The sequence below is a fragment of the Esox lucius genome, chromosome 17 (genome assembly GCF_011004845.1).
Source record: "Esox lucius isolate fEsoLuc1 chromosome 17, fEsoLuc1.pri, whole genome shotgun sequence".
Classification (NCBI taxonomy): Eukaryota; Metazoa; Chordata; class Actinopteri; order Esociformes; family Esocidae; genus Esox; species Esox lucius.
The window spans coordinates 13,444,704-13,461,844 of record NC_047585.1 but is presented as its reverse complement, the minus strand read 5'-3'; the positions used below and the strand labels follow the sequence as shown (position 1 = coordinate 13,461,844).

The 17,141-nt window shown below is 43.2% G+C and overlaps 1 protein-coding gene across 5 annotated transcripts in view; it reads right to left on the bottom strand.

Moving 5' to 3' along the window:
• The window catches only part of cacna2d2a (calcium channel, voltage-dependent, alpha 2/delta subunit 2a), a 176,595-nt gene that overhangs the window by 82,440 nt on the left and 77,014 nt on the right, over positions 1 to 17,141 (bottom strand). For all 5 annotated transcript variants that reach the window (XM_029114229.2, XM_029114230.2, XM_029114231.2 and 2 more), the window contains exon 4: positions 12,583 to 12,642. In XM_029114229.2, the coding sequence (XP_028970062.2) occupies positions 12,583 to 12,642 (60 nt within the window). The remainder of the gene's footprint in view (positions 1 to 12,582; positions 12,643 to 17,141) is intronic.

The following is a 17,141-nucleotide window of genomic DNA, read 5'->3' as shown; positions in this document are numbered from 1 at the left end:
CCATCATGGGAACACAAAAAGAGGACTTGAGTGCAACCCCCGTCTTTAAGTGCAGGTCGCCTGGCTATTTTCACGAGGCCTTGATGATATAAAGTGGAGGTTTGTCGAGGACATTCAATGCAGGGACTGTAGTGGAAAAAATATTGAAAACACCACAAGAAAGTTCTAATTTGTCAGCTGAAATACAAGGTTTTTTAAAGTTTCATTTGGCTGTATCCTCTGGGGAGATTAGTGTGATATGGCAACCTGCCATCCCAGGCCTCTTAATTCTGTCATATGTACAATATATACTGTATTTATGATGATGTACTGATGATGACTCTGTGCCGCGATAAAAAGACCATTAAAAACGGACAATGTAATGAAAGGATTAGAAGAAGGGCAACCAAAGTAGAATGGGAGCGGAGCAAAATGGAGAGAAATAGTGAAAGAGAGGTGGAGGAAGACACAGGGGGAGAGGGAAAGGGAGAGTAGAAGGAAGGAAATAACTGTTTGTGGCTTCTCCTCAGATAAAGCAGTGCATGATGGATGGAGAGGGGGAGGGAGTGGAGGGAGGGGCTCTCATTGGCATGCCGGCTGTCTCCGGGCTTTAAGCGATTAGGGAACTGCAGAGACCACGGTGTCCATGCACAGCTCCATGCACATGTTCATTTGTATGCCAATAAACAAATATGTCCTAAGATTAAAGCTTTAGTACACAGTGCAAATTCAGCATTCTCCGCGCGCGTCACTCGATGCCCCTCGTCTTGCCGTGCGTACAGGCGGCGGTCCGTCCTCGGACCCCGCATTCACTTCAAAGCCCCGTGGGGAGGGGAGTCTGCGGACCGGCAGCAAGGGAAAAGAAAAAAGAACCGAGAAAATCGAGAGAGGCAATTTTGCGTCGCCATTAATGCCCATTACAAAACCTGAAATGGTACTGCCAGGAAAAAATAGACTGAAGAATGTGCCTTGCATTTCATATCCTCTTCTGGGTTCAACCTCAGTGTCTTAAGCCACGCTCACGAGTGCACACTTCCTGTATTTTAATGGTGGTCTAATGCATCCTTTTAGTGTTCTGATTATGTTCCCTCTCTCTCTGTCTCTCACTCTGTCTCTCTCTTGTTATCACTCCCACTCGTCTTTTTATAACAGCTGGATAGACACAAGACCTGAATCCACGTCTACGCCCCCCGGCCTCCCCCCTGCCTCCCCCCTGCCTCCCCCCCTGCCTCCCCCTACCTCCCTTGTCTCCCCTTGTTGCTCTTTCTCAGTGGCTGTCAGATCCCTTTGGTGAAAAAAGCAGTTAAATCAGTCTGTGAATATTCCAATCCTGCGATAAGGAGCGGAGGCTTTGTCCTGCTGCACTCTGGGTAATGCAGCTCCCCATTGTTGGGTGACAGGGCTCCATTGAGGAGCCGGCTTTAGCCCCGATAGCATCGGCACACTGCACGGACACACTGCCAGATAAAGGGCCTATCCAACGCGGCTCACGCACACGCCAACGCCCGCTTCGATCTGATCAGCAGAGGAGCGGCAGGACAGAGACGCTCTAACACCGAATAAAGACGAATTAGATAAACAAGGCCCAAACAATATTACTGCTATCCCAAGTATTGTGTATGGATGACAGGAGGCCGTGCAGTTCTTGTTCAGGCCGGATGCGCTTGGATCCTGTCAGGACGCGGCCCAGGCCTCTGAAGACGGCAGTGACCAATCGCAGGCAGGCTTGCAGTGCAACCGGAGCTACTCCAACCAATCGCAGGGCACTTTCATATTACACCACTGTCTGACATTAGAACTCTTATCCGGACAAACAACTTCATGGTTCAATTGTCTTCAGGACAACTGGATGCAAGATTTTCAGTTTTGTCGCAATTTGTTTTGCTGTTTTTACAACGGCAAGTCTGTGAGAGTGTTGGGGAGCCCCCACCCCCTCTTCAGTGGCTGACTGAGAGTGGCCAATCAACAATCAGCGCTGGCCAAGAGAAACCTGTTATTTTCGACCCTGTAATCATTTCCATCATATGCCGCTCTGTCCCTCACGGCGATACTTCACAATGATTCAAACATTCAAATCAGACCGAAACCTTCTCCAAGACATATAGCAAGAGCCAACCAAGGACAGGAGTCACACACAAAAAAAATGCTAACCCTCAAACCCTTTATCCAACCTATTTCTGTCCCTGGAAATAAAACCTTTTCTGAATACGCCTCGGGCACTTGGGCATTCTGAAAATGGTCGACACCGACCAAACCTGCAATCATGGGCAGAAAAATAACCTGGGCCCTTCTAGAGAAATGAATTAAGCTAAGATGGATGACTATTAATGAGACAATTGATAGCTACAACATTTAAAGTAAATAAACATTGTTGTCATAGTTTGGGTTAGTCCGTGAGTCACGGTAAAAGCGGACAACAGGGAAATGCAAAATGTAGGGATATTCTGACTAGCCATGGAAATATGCTAACATAAGACGCTACAAAGGGCCTAAGGACTGAAACCATGAGATCATCCAGCAGTGATATACAGCTATCAACTCAACACAGTGGGAAGATATTAAACATAATTAACATTGACAATATGCATTCTGCTATGTCTTTTACATTAGTCATTAGTCATTTCTATAAGTCATTTACATATGTCATGTACAGACACTCTTATCCAGGGTCACTTGCAGAAATTAATGAGTCAATTTTTAGCAGTGCCACCCGTGAGATCCAAAACCACATGATTTTGTTCGCGCAACGCCCTACCGCTAACAAAATGAATAACAAAATAATAATGATTTATTATTATACACACCACAGAAGTGATCCCTAAACATCAGATGACAACACACGATCAGCAACCCAACTGGATAGTGAACATTTCTTTTTAAAAAGCCCAAACCTCTATGAGGATGACTGACATCCTGTGGGTGCTGCCACTCATCCCCCTCCCAAACCAGTTAGCCGGGGGGCTGGGGGGGGGGCAGGCTCTTTCTTTGAAATAACATTTCATGGGTGTTGGTCATGTTGAGATGGGGAAATGCGCTCTGGAGTGTGGCCTGCTGGATTTCTTTGGCTATTGATTGCTATCCCGGTGGGGTTGGGGGATCGATAGGGGTTTAGACACGGCATGGGAGCCACTCCTTTCTCTCTCGCTTGCTCACGCTCAGCTCCGGGCTAATGCAACGCTTCACATCACCGTGGCTTGTCGTACAGTCCCCTCCAATCTCTCTCTCACACACTTTCTCACTCGTTCTCTCCGTTTAACTTTCTCTAATATAAATCTCTCTGTGATTCTGTCTCTCCATCTCTCCCCCTTGGTGACGACTCACCGTAGTTCTCTCACAGTCTCTATCTTTGGTACTCTAACGTTGTCCATGGTCTCTTAGATGAGTGTAAGACAGCATGTTTGAGACCACTTGTGCCCTGCGTCTCTGTCTGTCTCTCTCTCATCATTTCAGAGAAGCAACGCGACAAGAGAGTACCAAAGAGAGCAGGAAAATTAGAGAGATAAAGAAAGAAAGAAAGAAAGAAAATGGAGAAAAGAGTGTTTCTACCTTGAAGAGTGATACTTAAGCAAATTACAGTAGGGCTTGCAATCAAGAAGCTGAAATTACAAAACTCTGGGGTCACCCCGGCAACCAGAGAGCAAACAAAGCAGGCTGCAGCAAAGAGCCCAGCTGCAGAGAGAGCCAGGAAGGAGAGGATGAGGGGAGGGCAGGAGGAGGAGGTGATTAGGAGGAGGAGAGGACAGAGAGGTGAGCTGGGTGAGGAGGATGATTGAGGGGTAGATGAGCAGAGAGTGTTGTGGGTTGGGTGGTCACCAGGTGGAGGAGAGGAGAGGAGGGGGGGAGTGGTCAGCAGGAGAGAGACAAGCTGAAGGGTGACAGTCGAGATGTTTGAGTTGGACTGTGGAGTGGCACATTACCAAACAACAAACTCTCTGAATCTTCCAGTTGCTATGCATCATCTTCTCAGCAGTGTAGAATTCTCTCTCACACACACACAGTAGGTGTGTTATTAATAGTAGCAGTTGGGTTATGAATAGTAGCAGGTGTGTTATGAATAGTAGCAGGTGGGTTATGAATAGTAAGAGATGTGTTATGAATAGTAATAGGTGGGTTATGTATAGTAAGAGGTGTGTTATGAATAATAGCATGTGTTACGAATAGTAGTAGCTGTGTAAAAAATAATAGCAGGTGTTGTATGAATAGTAGTTATAAATAATGTGGTGTGTTATAAATAATAGTAGGTGTTAGGAAGACTAGCATGTGTGTTATTAATAGTAGTAGGTGTGTTATGAATAGCGGGACGTGTGTTATGAAAAGTAGGTATGTTATGAAACGTATTAGGTGTGTTATGAATAGTAGCGGGTGCTATGAATAGTAGCTGTGTTATAAATAGTAGCTGTAATAAATAGTAGTATGTGTGTAATGAATAGTAGAAAGTGTGTTGAATAATAGTAGGTGTAATATAAATAGTAGTGCATGTGTTATGTATAGTAGGATGTCTGCTTTAACCTCCTAAGACCTGAACTTTGATAAAGTATGCATTTTTTTATATCTAATCATGGTGCAGACAACTGTCCTTTAATAAGGACAATAGGTTTAAGTTAAGCAGAATTGAGTACATGGTGCAGGAAGCCTAAAACATGGTGTCCTCATATGCGGACATAGGATCTCAGGAGATTAAATAGTAGAAGGTGTTTAATGAATAGTAGTAGGTGTGATATGAATAGTAGTAGATGTGTTATGAATAGTAGTAGGTGTGTTATGAATAGTAGGCGGTGTGCTATGAATAGTAGGCGGTGTGTTATGAATAGCATAAGCTGTGTTATGAATAGTAGGCGGTGTGTTATGAATAGTAGTAGGTGTGTTATGAATACCATTAGGTGTGTTATGAATAGTAGTAAGTGTGTTATGAATAGTATAAGGAGTGTTATGAAAAGTAAGTATGTCATGCATAGTCACTGGGTGATAGCTGCATGAAGACTCATCTCAGTTCTGTACACAGCAGCCAGACGGGATCCAATCTTTTTCTCTCTGAGGAATCTGGACCATCAGATTTTAAAGGTATTTTGGCTTCGCTAAACTGTAGAATGTGTCAGTTTCTCCTGCCCTCTTCCCACTTTCTACCATTCCTTTCCCTCCAGTGGTGAACAGACGGACGTCCGTAACATGGAGCGGGATTCAGCAATAACACTGTCTGGAGTCCCATTAGGCTCTCTGCAGGCAGCTAGCGCTCTGCCTCCCTTCTCAGCACAGCCACAGGAAATGGAAACACTCACAAAGAAAATAGAAGTGGTTTATTTGTGATTATACAATGTGTTTTTGCTTATCAGTGTTTGAAATACGTACTGTGTATTTAAAGACACCTCTCCACTCCCTCCTCTTCTGCAACTCCTGCGATCGAGGCCTTTCTAAAAGGTTGGGTTCTGGCACACATAAATGTGCTGAAACAGTACAAAACTGGCCCAACTCAGACAAAGCCTTCGCAGTCCCTGGGAAGAGCTGAACATGGATTATTTGATACACAAAAGGAGGAAGTGATATACTAACGACCCGCTAATCCCACATTCAAATAAACATTCCAGTGAAATGGACGTTATTTATTTAATAGCAGGCTCAAAGCAGTAGGCTACCCAGTTCTATTATCTCATGCCAGAAAGGTGTGGCGTTTTAACATGCGGCTCATAATGCGCCGAGTAGGGACCATTTTCTTATTTCAGAAGTAAGGAAACGATTCATCTGAAACATGAAACGGAAAAAATGATTGCACTGACGGTCCATCTTTCTGTCTCTCTTAATCTGTCCAGGGAAGAACACAGGGTCTTCAAAAAGCTCCAGGAACGAAACAGAGAGAAAGGAAAAGCCCGATAATGCGGGCGCTTGAGAGCGGATGGACGAGATGAAACAGAAGCCCGGTGACGAGTCCTTTGGAGTTCGTCTCGTACACCTGATTGTGGTCCCTTGAAGACAGCCCTTATAAGACTAATGTATTCTGGGGCTAATGGAGCCGCGCGCGCCGCTCCGCTCCGAGGGCTGGGCTGAGAGCCGTCCGCCCGCCACAATGATTCACCCTCATTTTCCTTGAAGGGCCAATTATCTCCAATAGAGGCATTATAAGGAGGCCTGACGTGGTCAAGGAAACAAACAGGAGTGTCAACCCCTAACCTGACCACTGGGGGGCAGGCTGCTATTATGACTGGATCATGTCACCAGGGCACCTAATCAGCCAACGAGATGTTTTTTAAGTAATGTTTATGTAAATTTGGCGACCGTTGAGATTAACAATAAATGATATATGTTCACAAAATGTTATGCTATGCCATGAATACTGACACAGTGAAACGCAATAAACACACACTCTGTAAAACCACCACACACCCTTGATTTACTTGAGAGGACAAAAATGTAGTCCCATAAACAAATCTTGCTTTCCATAACTCCTAACTTGAACCGTAACTCCAAACCCCCCACCCCCCCTCCCGTCACTGTAAACCTAACCATAAACCCCTGAACAATACTAAACCCACAGCTCAATACTGCACTTAAACTTACCTTAACACTGGCCAAAAATAGCTATTTAGTTTATTTTGCGCGGCTGGCAAAATGTCCTCTGTCCCTGGGTTACCATACCGTGAGGATTTCTTTAACTCTAAAGTATAGCAATATGCACACAAAGATGTATATAGATGTATATACCAAACCCTAAACCTAACCATAAGTCTAACTCTAACCCTAACTCCTACCCTAAAACAGCATTTGTCCTCCTGTGGAAAAGCACAATGTCATGTTATTGGTTTCATTACTCTTTTGAGGTCCTCACAAGTAAGGGAAACACACACACATACATGCACAAACACACTCGCACAGACACACACTTTCTTGGCCCATGATGAAAGGCGTGATTTATTTGAGGGTGATGATTACAGTAAATGGCCTGGAAGACGGTGCCTTCTCCCGCTCCATCTCTCCTCCTCTATCTCTCTCCCTCTTTTTATCTGTCTCTCAACCCTTTCCCTCTTAAAATCGTCTCCCTCGTTCACACACACGCTCACCTTCGCTCTCTCTCTCTCACTCGTCCCCTCTCCCCCATTCTCTCTGCATTTCTCCACGGTTGCCCGTCAGTGGAGTGCCTCTCTCCCCCTCTCTCCCCCTCTCTCTCTCCCGCCCTAATGGCACGGCTATTAGGACTAATGCATTTCAAACGTACAGCGGCTGACACATCACGTCCTGATGGAAAGTGCACGTCTTCCTCCCTCTCTCCTCTTCTCTTTCTTCTCCGTTCACCAAGTCTCTCACCGACCTGCCCTGTCGATGTCTTGCCAATCCACAGCCCCACAGACACCAGGAATTATTTGGACCACCATGTCATGAGTTCATGTGTCCAGAGCCTGGCATTCCATCCATTCAGCCCATAGGAGTAGAAGGATTAGCATAAACGCCCCTGTTTAAGTCAATGGCGGTTTAATGTCAGCGTGCAGTTACCACGGCAGGCCACCTGGTGTGATGCTAAGAGAGGTATCAATGGGTAGGTGGCGGGTCACCGGCATTGTTACATTGCTGATGGTGGTAAAAGGACTTGTTACATTACACATGGTATTAATAGCACTTGTTACATTAACAATAGTGGTAAAAGTACTTGTGACATTACAGATGGTGGAAATAGTACTTGCTACATTACTGATGCTGGTAACAGTACATGTTAGATTACCAATAGTGGTAGTAGTACCTGTTACATTACTGGGGGTGGTAATTGTACTAGTTGCATTACTGATGGCTATAATAGTACTTGTTACATTAGTGAAGGTGGTAATAGTACTTCTCACATAACTGATGGTATTAATAGCACTTGTTACATTAACAATAGTGGTAGAAGTACTTGTGACATTACAGATGGTGGTAATAGTACCTCTTACATTTCTGATGGTGGTTATAGTATGTGTCACATTATATGTGGTGGAAATAGTACTTGCTACATTACTGATGCTGGTAATAGTACATGTTACATTACCAATAGTGGTAGTAGTACCTGTTACATTACCGGGGGTGGTAATTGTACTTGTTGCATTACTGATGCTGGTAATGGTACTTGTTAAATTACTGATAATGGTAAAAGTATCTTTTAAATTACTGATGGTGGTAATAGTACTTGTCACATTACTGATGCTGGTAATAGTACTTGTCACATTGCCCATAGTGGTAATAGTACATGTTACATTACTGATGGTGGTTATAGTACTTGTTACATTAGTGGAGGTGGTAATAGTACTTATCAAATTAACTGATGGTGGTATTAGTACTTGTAACATTACCAATAGTGGTAAGCATACTTGTTACATTTCTCAGGGTGGTTATAGTACCTGTTAAATTACAGATAGTGGAAATAGTACCTGTTACATTACTAAAGGTGGTAATAGTAGATGCCACATTACTGATGGTGGTAATAGTACTTGTTACATTACTGATTATGGTAATAGTATATTTTCCATTAGTGATGGTGGTAATAGAACTTATTACATTACTGATAGTGGTAATAGTACCTGTTACATTACTGGTGGTGGTTATTGTACTTGATATATTACTGATGGTTGTAATAGTACTTGTCACATTACTGAGTGTGGAAATAGTACCTGTTAAAGTACCAATATTGGTAACAGTACCTGTTACATTTCTGATAGTGGTTATAGTACTTATTACATTACTGATGTGGGTTATAGTACTTGTTACTTAACTGATGGTTGTAATAGTACTTGTTACATTAGTAAATGTGGTAATAGTACATGTCACATTACTGATGGTGGTTATAGTACTTGTGACACTACTAATGCAGGTAATAGTACTTGTTACATTACTGATGGTGGTTATAGTACTGGTTACACTACTAATGCAGGTAAAAGTAATTGTTAAATTACTGATGGGGGTTATAGTACTTGTTACTTAACTGATGGTTGTAATAGTACTTGCTACATTAGTAAAGGTGGTAATAGTACTTGTCACATTACTGATGGTGGTTATAAAACTTGTTACATAATTGATGCTGGTAATAGTAATTGTTATATTACCCATAGTGGTAATAGTATCTGATACATTAGTGATGGTGGTTATTGTACTTGTTACATTACTGATGGTTGTACTAGTACTTGTTACATTAGTGAGGGTGGTAATAGTACTTGTCACATAACTGATGGCGGTAATAGTACTTGTTACATTACATATGGTGGTAATAGTACTTGTTGCATTACTGAGGCTGGGAATAGTACTTGTAAGATTACTGATGCTGCTAATAGTACTTGTAACATCACTGATGGTGTTAATATTACTTGTTACATTACTGATGCTGATAATAGTACTTGTGACATTACTGGTGGTGGTAATAGTACTTGCTACATTACTAATGTAGGTAATAGTACCTGTTACGTTACTGATAGTGGTAATAGTACATGTTACATTACTGACAGTGGTAATAGTACTTGTTACATTACTGATGGTGGTTATAGTACTTGTTACATTACTGATGGTGGTTATAGTACTTGTTACATTACTGATGGTTGTAATAGTAACTGTTACATTAGTGAATGTGGTAATAGTACTTGTTACATTACTGATGCTGGTTATAGTACTTGTTGCATTACTGATGCTGGTAATAGTACTTGTTACATTACTGATGCAGGTAATAAGACTGGTTACATTACAGATGGTGGTAATAGTACTTGTCGCATTAATGATGGTGGTAAAAGTACTTCTTACATTACTGATGCTGGTAACAGTACATTACTGATGTGGTAATAGTACTTGTCACATTACTGATGCTGGTAATTGTACTTATTACATTACTGATTTTGGTAATTTTACTTGTTACATTACTGATGCTGGTAAGAGTACTTGTTATATTACTGATGCAGGTAATAAGACTTGTTATATTACTGATGCAGGTAATAAGACTGGTTACATTACTGATGGTGGTAAAAGTACTTGTTACTATAATGATGCTGGTAATTGTACTTGTTACATTACTGATGCTGGTAATAGTACCTGCAAGCTGCAGAGACAGAACAGAAATGTTATTCAATAACACGCATGGTCAACAAGATTGCTCTGAATAAGTCACTCCCCCATATAGAAGACTGCCTGAAATGACATTTACAACTAGATAATGATTTTTGAGGTGCACTAAGGTCATATCTTCCGAGCTTTCTTTCCCGTTCATATTTCTACCCTTCCAATATGCAATACTATTGTTCTGTAATATTTAAACATCTATATCGAATATGACTGTGTTTTTGTGAAATGCTTCATAGGCTGGATGTGTTTGTCACTGGCTCCATGGCCCTGGAGACCCACTTCTTCAGGAAGAGACTGAATAGAATGTTCTGAATGTCTTTCCCAGAGCCAATACAATGGCCTGATCAGGGAAGTGAGCCTGACAGAACCAGGATAGGATGGGCCCATGACCTTGAGAAATCAGGAGCCATCAAACACTGTAATGTCTATTTCACACACCATTTCATTCCAATGGATTTAAAACCCAGAACGATCGTCACAACAGTTATTGCGCTGACCAACCGCCCGGCGTTCAGAAAGTCGGACCGTCGGCGCGGCCGTATTGTGGGTGCCGCGGCTACGGTTACGACAGGAAGGGAAGTGAAGCGGGCTTCTTTCGTTTCTGCTGCAACAGATGCTACAGCAGCAGTCCAGAGACGGAGTCAACCGCCGTGTCATTGAGTCGAGTGATGTCACCTGTGTTACTGAACAGAGCAGATGGGCTAGAGCAGGTAGGGAAAAGAGCATTAGTAAACACACACACACACCCACACACACAACATGACTTCCCCTATACATCTTTCTCTCTTTTTCCTCTCTGTCATCTGCGCGCGCTACAAAACACACAGTCTGCTGTCTCTCTTTCATAAACACCTTTCTGTGGGCGCATGACAGCTTGCTCCTCCCGTTAGTTTAAGATGCTCTGTGCTACTCCTAATATGCCCAAAGAGCATGCCGTCCTAATCTAATTACAGTGTCACTCAGCCGAGTGTTCATCCAAAAAGGAAATTAGAAAAGCACCAAATCTACAAACAGGAAAAATCTTCTCACAGGGAACGTGGCATATCTGCTTCTCCCCTCTCTCTCCTTTCTCCCCTCTCTCCCCCTCTCCCTCCTCTTGTCTTCCCGCCCTCCTACCCGCGGCGCTGTTGCGTTTTTTTTTCATGGCTTCACAGTCACCCCTGCCGAGATTCATTACCTGCTCTAATTAGAAAGGCAAATGAAATCAACTCAATACATTATTAATGGAGTAGCGCCATTAGAATTCATTTGCGGTTTTTGCAACAATATGATATTTTCTAACTGTTTTCATGGCTGATTAAAGGCACTGAGAGATAAGAGTAAGGTGGAGGACGGGGAGACGGTCAGACGGAAGGAAAGACAGGAGGTGGAGTGAGAGAGGAGGTGGAGTGAGAGAGGAGATGGCGTGAGAGGGGAGGTGGAGTGAGAGAGGAGGTGGCGTGAGAGAGGAGATGGCGTGAGAGAGGAGGTGGAGAGAGAGAGGAGAGGGCGTGAGAGAGGAGGTGGAGAGAGACTTGGCTTTTCCACTCGAATAGGCAGTAAAGCCGCATTGGCTGCAGTAACGTATGAACAGGTGTGCCGTGGGAGACCAGTGTGACCCGAGCCCGACTACCCACATGGGCGCACCACCGATCGAGCTACATCAGAGCTGACCAGGTTTACGCGGGCAGACGGAGAGGAAGGCATCAGTCCTGGTCAACTCTGAGCGAGGTGGACAGCTTCTCTGACAGACCTAGCGGAGACGGTCACAGCAGACCGGGGGGGGGGGGGGGGGGGGGGGGGGCACGCACAGCCACCCAGACACTATGGCTTCGGAGTGAAAGCGACCATGAATAAAAATGCACTTTGCCGGGAAGTAGTGCTCATAATTATTCGTTTTAAATCAGTTAAATCCTTTTCTCAAATATCCCCCAGGAGGCGTGGGGTTAAAAAATCCATTTGTGGGAAGTGTACCATGACAGCGAGCTTGTCTCCCTGGAGACAGGATACCACAGTAGGGAAGGAGGGTCTATCTGTGCGTGTGTGTTTGTGTGTGGATGTGTGTATATATGTCGGGTGTTTGGTTGTGAGGTTGAGTGTCAGCAAGTGTGTGTTATGCAGGGCGTCTGTGTGTTTAAAACCCGTGGAGTCAGTGGAGCGCGTACGTTAGGTGAAAACACACACACACAAACACACAAGCCAAGTTGCACCCAAGCGTCCAAAGATGTAGATATTTCCAGGGAGAAGTGTTCAACTGTTTTAAAGGTCAGGTATCAGGAGGTTTCAAGAAATACAAAGTTCAACCTGCTTTGGCCTTTCAGGCACAACACACACTGACCATAGAAATAAGCTGTTGTACGTTATTAAATATTAAATACCCAAACACACACATCTTTATTCAGGCTGGTGTACAGTACGCGTGTGGACATGTGTCTGTGATACTGATAGCATTGACATTTACAAGAGAACAAAAACATGTTTTGTTACTTTGGTGGATAAAATGAAAGATAAAGAGAGAAAATGAAGAGAGAGAGAAAGAGAGAGAGAAAAGACAGGTTCTGACTTTACCTTGATACCGTCCTTCCAGACATGTTCTGTCTGCAACTGTTCCGCTTCCCTGGCCAGCCTCTACAGAGGAAACACACAGGAAGCAAAGGTCAGGATCAAACGGCAATAGAATGGTCTGCTGGGTCAGTGTTTATATGGTAATGTGTGTGAGTGTGTCTTAAGGTGACCAGACCTCCCTGTTTTACAAGGAAAGATGTAATTTTGCTTGTTCCTGATTTAAGCTATCCTTGTCTGTTTTTGTGAAAAAAAAAAATTTGAAAATGTAAAATGCCAGAGAAATCACAGTTGATGTTGTATTTAAACAACAAGACAATTAGGTCCAATGACAATTCTTTGAGAAATGTGCAACCCTGAGAGAAATGTAAAGTACACAAATACTTTCTGTATAAGAACACACATTGGGAAAAAAAGCAGTTAAAATGTTAACACTAATCTATATATTTTTCCTACCATCGCACCCCAAAAATGTATTTAAAATATTGAAATGTCCCAGAATAGCTGGTCACCTTAGTGTTTGTGGAAGACCGCCTTGCAGAGCCAATCTCCTCTCAAGGGAAAACACTGAGTGAGCTGACAGCTGTTCACAGACTGTATAATTCAAGAGGCAGTGACTGGTGCCAAACTCAGCATGCTCCTCAATGGGCTTACACATTTCTCCTAACTGTCAGGGGAGTTTGATTTCTGTAAAGCACAAGCTTAATGACTAAGATTTCATACCATCTACTGTGGCAAAACGGTGCTACACACATAGCAAAGTTGATGCTGTGTGTTTCAAATGGAAAATGGAACTGTGATTACAACCTATTCTTTCCAAGGAGTATTCAGAGTCAGTGGATTAGAGAAGGTGACGCTCATTGAATAACATACAACATTTGTTTCCAGATGTTTCCGGACCGAAATACAATTATTCATGTGAATAGACTTTTTCACATTTTCTGTTGGAGACATACTTGAGTTGGGGGTATTTTACAGTTTTTTTCCCCATCTCTTTAAGCTTTAGCCACAAATTCAACAACATTCTTTGGATAAGAGGTGACAGATTCTGAACTTAGATTTTCACTGTACAGGTTTTTTAAACCTGTCAAATGCATTGTCGTTGCTAGGGGAGTTCAGTGAGGCGTTTCTTCATTCAGATGAAACTACACACGTATTTCACCAAATATTGTTTCGGTTTTGTGATTACCCTGGTAACTAGTTTATAATCACAATAAAGCAATAAAGTTTGTAATAGCAATAATACCTCTGGGGGGTGTAATATGGTCAATATGCCATGGCTAAAGGCTCTCAGGCACTCTGTCTTGGCCGTAGCCATGACACCTCCTCGGAACTTATTGCATAATTATTCTATAGGTCGTTCATAATTAATTGCACAGGGAACATAACATGGAGTAGTGGCTATGTGAACGCTTATAGGCGACCCAAAATATCATGTCACCAAAATAGAGTTAAACTCTAGAGGAGTGAGTCTCTTTCCTGTGTGTCTACAGTACACCGTGCCTCTGCTTTAATACTATATCTAGGTTTCCTCTCTTCTGAAACTTCAATCACAAGCACGCCTCTAGGGGGCGATCTGGTTCCCATCCCAGAATTACCCCCCAGCCAGCAACACAGTCCCTGGGCTCGAAAAGTACAAACCCTATTTTGACTCCCACTAAGAGGACTTTCATTTCTGGTATGACATCAAAGGAACCATATTCCCCTAGCACATGAGAAGAGGGTTTTATTCTGTGAAAAGACAGGAAAAGTCATCAACTCGTTACAGTCAGAAGTGTCCTATTTCTGTCTGAAGGCCCATCCCCTTACATTAAGACACGCCCCCATGACTAAGATCCACCCACTGAGCTGGCCAGAAATAGCCAGACCTACTCCTACCAAACCCCGGACATACTGAACTACTCCTAACAAACCCCAGATATACTGAACTACTCCTAGAAAACCCCAGACATACTGAACTACTCCTAACAAACCCCAGACATACTGAACTACTCCTAGAAAAGCCCAGACATACTGAACTACTCCTAGAAAAGCCCAGACATACTGAACTACTCCTAGAAAACCCCAGACATACTGAACTACTCCTAGAAAACCCCAGACATACTGAATTACTCCTACCAAACCCCAGACATACTGAACTACTCCTACCAAATCCCAGACATACTGAACTACTCCTAGTAGCCTGTAAGTAGTAGTTATACTGTCATCTGTTTATGATGTCACGAAACCTGATGGAGAAACATAATAGCTGAATGTCAGACTAATTAGGTTTTTTATGCAGTCATGAGCCAGAGTGTATTAACATTCAATACATGAATCACCTGACTGAAGAAACAATGAAATGGAGACTTTAATTATTCACTGCCAATAAGATGTTGAACCAGTGAAACAATTACAGTGGTGGTCAAAAGTTTGCATACCCTTGGAGAATTGGTAATATATGTACCATTTGTAAAGAAAACCTGAGTGAGCAGGCAAAACACGTCTTTTATTTCTTTTGGGATTACCATTCAACTGTAGGTCATAACAGAATGGCACAATCATAAAACAAAACATGGCAACAAAGAAAAAAAGAACTGACCCCTGTTCAAAAGTCTGCATACCCTCTGTCTTCATCTCAGTAATGTCCCTCTGTCTTCATCTCAGTAGTGTTCCACTGTCTTCATCTCAGTAGTGTCCCTCTGTCTTCATCTCAGTAGTGTCCCTCTGTCTTCATCTCAGTAGTGTCCCTCTGTCTTCATGTCAGTAATGTCCCTCTGTCTTCATCTCAGTAGTGTCCCTCTGTCTTCATCTCAGTAATGTCCCTCTGTCTTCATCTCAGTAGTGTTCCACTGTCTTCATTTCAGTATTGTCCCTCTGTCTTCATCTCAGTAGTGTCCCTCTGTCTTCATCTCAGTAGTGTTCCACTGTCTTCATCTCAGTAGTGTTCCTCTGTCTTCATCTCCGTAGTGTCCTTCTGTCTTCATCTCAGTAGTGTCCCTCTGTCTTCATCTCAGTAGTGTCCTCCTGTCTTCATCTCAGTAGTGTCCTTCTGTCTTCATCTCAGTAGTGTCCTTCTGTCTTCATCTCAGTAGTGTCCTCCTGTCTTCATCTCAGTAGTGTCCTTCTGTCTTCATCTTAGTAGTGTTCCACTGTCTTCATCTCAGTAGTGTCCCTCTGTCTTCATCTCAGTAGTGTCCCTCTGTCTTCATCTCAGTAGGGATCCTCTGTCCTCATCTAAGCACTGTTCTTCCATATTTCTCCAGTGGCAGCTTAAAGCAGTCCCTCCCTGCACCGAAACAGCCATGCGTCTTCATGTGTCTTTCCTTCCTGTGTGTTGGCCCAGACAGATGAGACACAAACAGTCCATGAATCAGACTGAGGGGAGTGGGGGAGGAGGTGCAACGGGGTGAGCGTTAGTGCAACAAGGTGAGCATTAGTGCAACGGGGTGAGCGTTAGTGCGACGGGGTGAGCGTTAGTGCAACAGGGTGAGCGTTAATGCGACGGGGTGAGCGTTATTGCAACAGGGTGAGCATTAGTGCAACGGGGTGAGCGTTAGTGCGACGGGGTGAGCGTTAGTGCAACAGGGTGAGCGTTAATGCGACGGGGTGAGCGTTATTGCAACAGGGTGAGCATTAGTGCAACGGGGTGAGCATTAGTGCAATGGAGTGAGCGTTAGTGCAACGGGGTGAGCATTAGTGCAACGGGGTGAGCATTGTGAAATCAGCAAGGCACAGCAGAGATAAGCCAAGTGACAATTCCGAGGCAGAGACATGGACACTCTAACTACTATGTACACAGTACAGTCCAACCCATCCAAAATGTTTTACCATCTCTGACACAATCTAAACCAGTCTATTCCTGTTCTGAGAAATGAAAGCTATTCCATGTGAGAAATTGACAAGAAACTGATGATTTCACACAACACTGTGTACTACTCGCTTCACAGAACAGGAGAAACTGTCTCTAACCTGAATAGAAACAGGAGTGGGAGGCCGCAGTGAACAACTGGGCAAGAGGACAAATGTGACAGAATTCAAGAAACTGGGCTTAAGTCATGTCACTACTTTTCAAGAGAGCTGTTTGTAAGACAAAAAACATGTGCTGGGACATTGTCTTTTTTCCAGAAATGCCTTCTTGAAGTTGTGAACTTTAATGTGACTTAATAACTAACTAGTATGGGAAGTGTAAGTTTGAATAAAATGTAAAACTCAAACCACTTGTTAAACCAGCGGAAAATACACTAAACTTTTCCTGTATTGGCTGAGATAATGAAGGGGCGAGACATGCTGACATACTGAGATCTGATTGGTCTATCAAGTCACCAGTTAATAATACAACTATTTGGTCAGTATCATTGTGATCCCGGGAATTTCAAACATGGATAAATGCGAATGCATTGCTAGAGCTTTCAATCACTGCCCAGAATTTAGCTGGCGTTGTTTACAAATCTGAGTGGGAACAAGTTGTGGGAGAATACTTTCTGGAGCACAATAACGCCATTACCCTCTCAGGCTCGGAAGATTAATCGGACAATGACGAGGAAACCCCAGACTTGGATACTGTTCAAAACGTTGTCGGGGGA